The 6,000-nt window shown below is 47.1% G+C and overlaps 1 protein-coding gene across 3 annotated transcripts in view; it reads right to left on the bottom strand.

Moving 5' to 3' along the window:
• Nucleotides 1-6,000, bottom strand: part of Usp32 (Ubiquitin specific protease 32) — a 31,157-nt gene continuing 25,157 nt past the window's right edge. The window contains exons 17-24 of one of the 3 annotated variants that reach the window (XM_090114357.1): nucleotides 5,858-5,943; nucleotides 3,995-4,266; nucleotides 3,050-3,241; nucleotides 2,394-2,557; nucleotides 1,690-1,811; nucleotides 1,101-1,439; nucleotides 508-888; nucleotides 1-328 (exon numbers count right to left, since the gene is read on the bottom strand). In XM_090114357.1, coding sequence (XP_089970483.1) covers nucleotides 80-328; nucleotides 508-888; nucleotides 1,101-1,439; nucleotides 1,690-1,811; nucleotides 2,394-2,557; nucleotides 3,050-3,241; nucleotides 3,995-4,266; nucleotides 5,858-5,943 — 1,805 coding nt within the window. In that variant the 3' untranslated portion in view covers nucleotides 1-79. The remainder of the gene's footprint in view (nucleotides 329-507; nucleotides 889-1,100; nucleotides 1,440-1,689; nucleotides 1,812-2,393; nucleotides 2,558-3,049; nucleotides 3,242-3,994; nucleotides 4,267-5,857; nucleotides 5,944-6,000) is intronic. The other 2 variants (XM_090114358.1, XM_090114359.1) reach the window with 2 other exon arrangements.

The following is a 6,000-nucleotide window of genomic DNA, read 5'->3' as shown; positions in this document are numbered from 1 at the left end:
GGGGCGGGCGGCTGGCTGGGCGCGCGCGGCAGGTAGGCGGCGCCGCGCAGCCCCTGCCGCTCGTAGTGTGGGGGCGGGGCTAGGCGAGCACGCAGGCGGCGTCGGGCGGCGGCGGCGGGGGCGGGGCGGGCGGCTGGCTGGGCGCGCGCGGCAGGTAGGCGGCGCCGCGCAGCCCCTGCCGCTCGTAGAACAGCAGGTAGGCGGCCGCCGGGTCCACGGCCGGCGAGCTCAGCGCGCGGCACGACGAGTCGTTGTAGCACAGCCACGCGCCGCTCGGGTGCCGCGCGTAGCACACGTAGTGCCCGCCGCTCAGCTGCCCCGTGTGCGACTGCACACACACGCAAAAATATTACTTAAGCAAATAATATAACCTTCTCTATAAAATATGTTACTGAAAATTACGTATACTTCACTAAACAATACACATCTATCTCTTATTTAGAGCAAAAATTTAATTAAAACAGTTTCAAACGCACAATAAATATGTAATAACGAGTGCAAACTCACCACAACCGCGTACAGCCGGTACTTCAAATCGAAGGGGTCCTGGTCGGGCACGAGGTGGTGCTTGTGGTAGTCCACCAGATTGTCGTCCTGCACGGGCGTGGTGAGCAGGCTGCTGGACTGCAGCCGCGTGCGCCCGCCCCCGCCCCCGCCCCGCGCCCCGCCCCGCTCCTCCTCCGCGTCGCTGCCCGAGCCGGGCCCGTCCACGTCCACGAGCGGCGCGGACTGGCGGCGCGCACTCAGCTCGCGGTGCCGCAGGATCGTCTCCTGCGGCACGGACGCGAGGTACGGCGTCGGGTCGAAGTCGTGGAACGGGAAGTTCACCACCTTCTGAGATTTTATCCACTTGTTGTTCACGTACTGGAACCGCTTCAGGTGTATTATCTGAAATGGATAGTAGTTTTAAATGTTAATTTCGACATGACATATATTTAAATATTTTTTAGACATTTCAAACAAATCAATTATTTAATTAAATCATAGGAAATATTTTGATATTATTTATTTTTTGATAAAATGATAAATTTTTAATATCGAAACAATGGCATATTATTATTGATACAATGTGTGTGTGTGGTGTGTGTGTGCGGACTCACGAGCACGGGCGGCGCGCGCCACAGCTGCAGCTTCTTGGTGGCGGGCTGCGCGGCGCGGCAGGCGGCGCAGCGGTAGCGCTGCTCGAGCCGCTCCTCCGAGGTGAAGGCGCGCAGGCAGGTCGCCAGGTCGACCGCCGTGGCCGCGGCCCGCCGGCCCGCCGCCACGGACGCGTGCTCGCGCGCCGCCTTCTCGCGCGCCGTCTGGTAGCGCAGGTGCAGCGCCGTGGGCTCCCAGTCCACCGCCAGCAGCAGCCCGCGCGCGCCGCCGCCCACCACCAGGGCTGTGAACTCCGCCGGGCTGATCTCGCCCGGCTCCGACGAGCCACCCCGCACTTCCGTCTGTAACGCATTATACAATTTCAATAAATAAAACATGTAAGAAATGGATGTATTATTTACTAGCTCCACTTTCGCGGTTGCATATTTCTAGAAATTGACAAAGTTTTGTTCAAATTTGCTTCATTTGGTCATGGCAAATTTGTTTAACAAAACAGCAGCTACGCGATACGATCTTATTTACGTATATTTAAAAAACTGTAAAAATTATGTAAATTTGTTATCAATTATCTCGTAAAAGGTGAATGTTGACCTCATCGAAGCTGTCCCGGCCACTAGTGCGGCGCTGCAGGCGGGCCCGCGCGCCGGGCGACCCGCCCGCGTCCAGCCGCGTGCTCCAGTACGTGCGCGCGTGCGGCGTGCTCTCAACCGGCTCTGAAAGTTATTTACATCCAATTATGAACATCATTTTTCTGAAAACTGTATAAAGTACGTTTGTTAATTTGCATCAGCGAAATTAACTGGCACAAGAATTTGCTTGTTGATTGAAGACTATCATGTTTTAATCATGTAGGAATCCAATTCGACGTTTAAAATTACTGCGTATGAGGAGTCCGTTGAGACTTTGGCATGTTCGGGCCATGCAGCATACAGTACGCAATGTGTGATTTGTGCGGTACGTGCCGTGTGTGTGAAGTGTATGTGGTATGAACGGCATATGCAGCATGTAGAGCGGCTCTTGCGGCGTGTGCTGTATAAGCAGCGTGTGTTGTACGTGCTGCACGTACGGCGTGTGCTGTACAATCAGCTAGTGTGGCATGTGCTAAACGTACGGCGTGTGCTGTACAAGCAGCGAGTGCGGTGTGTGGTGTACAAACAGCGAGTGTGGCATGTGCTGTACGTGCGGCGTGTGTGACATGTGCTGTACGTGCGGCGTGTGTTGTACTTGCGTCGTGTGCTGTACAAGCAGCGTGTGTGGCACGTGCTGTACGTGCGGCGTGTGGGGTGTGCACGTACCGCGCGCGGGCGGCTGCGGCGCGTCAGCGAGCAGCAGCGGGCGGTCGTCGTTGGGCAGCGCGCAGCCGCGGCACAGCGCGGGCCAGCCGCAGCGCGCGCACCACGCGCCCGCGCCGTCCACCGCGCGCAGCGTGAACGGGAACTCGTAGCCCAGGCTGTCGTCGCTGCAAAAGGCAACATTTGTTTTAAAAATCATTTTACATTCATTTTACAGCTCTATAAACGTGAAGTACGCATATTAAAGTAATAAATGTGTAACCATAAGGCAGAATTAAATAAAGGTTCAAATTGAAAGTAATCGTTTTAATTCTAATTAAGCCTCGCATAATCTTCTTCTTATATATAAAAATGAATCGCAAAATGTGTTGGTAAGCGCATAACTCGAGAACGGCTGAACCGATTTCGATAATTCTTTTTTTATTATATTCCTTGAAGTACGAGGATGGTTCTTATGTAGAGAAAACGTAAACATGTACCACGGGCGAAGCCGGGGCGGACCACTAGTATATATTAATATGCATATGGCAAACTTGCCACATTCGGAACATGAACGGTTACGAACTAAACGTGCAGTGAAACAAAAGTGAACGATAAAGTTGTCGAATTATCGAATTGTTCAACAAATCGCATCAGCATATGAACGTGTGGGCGGTTACCAGTCGGTGGCGTGGTTGTGCCGGTCGGCGGCGGGGCGCGCGGACAGCAGGCGCTCGAGCTGCGCCCACACGGCGGCGTACAGGCGGCGGGCCGGCGCGCCGCGGGCGAGGGGGACCAGCACGGGCGCGCCGAACGGCACCGCGCCGCGCCGCTGCCACGGCAGGAAGTACGCGTCCGACCGCACCTGCTTCCTGCACACCACACCACTCATTCGTGTCAACGTTGTGATAAATTACTGCGTACTAGAGAGAACATCGCTACTACACTATTTGTAACACGAGTTAAAGTCGATCGTATCAAACCAATTTTTTTTGACGTGATAACGTTTTTAAAATCGTTTTAGTCGGGTGACATGTTCAGAAACTTGTGTCACACCAAAACCTCACGAGCTTGATCGCAGGTATAACGAGAGAGAGACGGACCGATCTCCCGTCTCATCTCGAGCGCTGCCACCAATAAGACGTTATCACGTAAACATCTCGATCGTAAACCTACTTTACCAACAACCAATTTTTTTTTTTGTTATATTGATTGGTTTTAATTGATAAGTTTATTCATATTTTTTTTAGTAAGATAAACATTATTTATATGTTACATTTATTGATTTTAATTTATAAGTTCATAAGAGGCAGTATATCTACAAATTGTATGACTCACTAGCCGCCGCGCTTGTCGCAGTCCTCTCTATACGTAGTAATAACACCTCAGTGTGATAAATCATAATTTTTGCTGTATTTTGATCATACAAAATAGCTTCTAAACGAAGTTTAGTTGAATAAATAAATGTTTAAGTTTAAAACACTTTCAAAACAAAAAATATAATACCACATCGTACACTATTTAATAAATGAATTTAAAAAAATCAACCTTTACGTGAAATATTAAACACACATAAGGAACATCTGTAAAGTGTCAGCAAATCACCAATTATTACGCACACTTACCTATGCACCGCAAACAGATAGTGCGTGTACTCCTCCTCCTGCGCCGGCTCGTCCAGGCGGTGCAGGTCGGTGGGCGAGGAGGCGCACTTGCCCCCCGCGAGCCCTCCCCCTCCCCTCGTGTCCCCCGCACCACCTCCCCCCGGCCCCGCACCGAACTCCCCCCCGCCCCGCGCGCCCATGCGGGGCAGCGTGCGGCTACGCAGCTCACTCGGCCGCCGGTCGTACAAAGTACTCGGCGGACTCTGGGACATAAGAATTTCCGACCTCGACCGCTGAAAATCATACGTATGCTTCATTTCGACACTTTCCTCTGAGAATGAATACGTCATGTCGTTGCATTACACGAAAATGTGTCCATAAATAAGGCATTAAATATAAATACAAAAAAAAAATCTTTGATCGCAAAGGTAGGTCAACTTATAAACTGCTATGTAATACTGAAGCAAAACGTACAAATAAAAATGGTGTTATTTACCAGCTATCACCGGTGTATTAATATAGACACGTCTACGTGGGAATGCAAAGACAAATTGCGTCGGTATTATATTTCACACTACGAATAAATTTTAGCTTAACTGAACCAATATTAATACATAAACTCGGCGCAATAAATCCAAAGTGCAAACAAATACAAGAATAAAAGAACAGTGCAAAAGAATACACCAAAGATTTGATATTTGTACATAGAAACACCAAGTAAATGTTTCGAAAAAATAAAAATGTTGTGTGGTTTTATGAAACCACGGTAAAAGTGAAACTGTTCGAACGGTTCCGAACACTGCTTTGTGTAGCGCATGTCGCGTGTCGGTCGGCTGCCGAGTAGGTATACCTACTCGGCAGCCGCGATACACGCGACATGCGCTACACAGACCAAAAAGTTTGAGACGATGTAATAAAAGTTTCACTTTAACAATATCACTATAAAATAACGCGTGGTGGCTTTGAATATAGATTAAGAAATAAATTTAGATGCAAAATTTTGTAAACTTTATTTTAATAGCACTATTGAGTAACATATGCATTTGTTATAGATCAATACCACCACGCGTAAATATGTACAATTCTAAGAAATAATACCTACTAATCTACGAATATATTTTAAAAGCGGAGCCGCCCAAGTCTTTGTATGTACCTCTACTTTGTGTTCATATTTACATTTTGTGGGGTTGTGTATTTACATCGGGGTCTACTGTATTTTTCTTTCGAAAAAAAGTCATTTAATATCAGAAAAATGTAAACTAACATGTCTCCAAAAACACACTACATTCAAAGTAGTGTCTTTTACACATAAAATACTGATATTTTCATACCATTATATAAAGTGAACAGTCCACTTTCAGATACACACGTAAATTTACATTATTCCTTTTCTTGCAATTATCTACTACATAATAATATGTACAAATTTTCCTCTAGCGTCAAACGGGTGCAAACTACAAAATGTCGTATTACCAGTACCGATGTATTGACTCGTTGTTTGTTATAAATAGTGCTAGACAAATATTATTCTGAAAAATATCACGTTCGTCGAATTAATTCATTTTCGCTGCAGATGGACATGGAGATCATTTTTTTTTTAATATTCAATATAAATCAGTAAAAATGCATCTTTATATATATGCCCGCATCGAAGGACCAAATGCATAAAATATAATTACAGAGATACCTTACTGTCGTATTAAAAAAATATATCTTTTACCGTTGAAATCAAAGCTTGATAAATTAAAATATGCTTTTTTTGGCCCATTTTCATTTTAAAAATAATCAAGTCACTTCGTCCTAAAACTAGTACTCTATAGGTTATAGGCTGTGAGGGTGTGAGGGGGTGTGGTGGGGGTGTGGTGGGGGTGTGAGGGGGCTAACCTTAAAGCAGAAGAGTGCGGGCATGCAGAGACTGGAGGGCGGCGCGCCCACACTCACCTCCGCGCTCTCCGACCGCCCGCCGCACTCTGCACAATAACATATAACTTTTATTCACATGTAATAATAAATATTATATTAAAAAA

This window comes from Colias eurytheme, chromosome 21 (genome assembly GCF_061535395.1).
Source record: "Colias eurytheme isolate Ceu_HAF_F1 chromosome 21, ilColEury1 Martin Lab GWU primary, whole genome shotgun sequence".
In the NCBI taxonomy this organism is placed as follows: Eukaryota; Metazoa; Arthropoda; class Insecta; order Lepidoptera; family Pieridae; genus Colias; species Colias eurytheme.
Note: the sequence above shows the minus strand (reverse complement) of the source record. Positions and strands in the feature narration are given on the sequence as shown.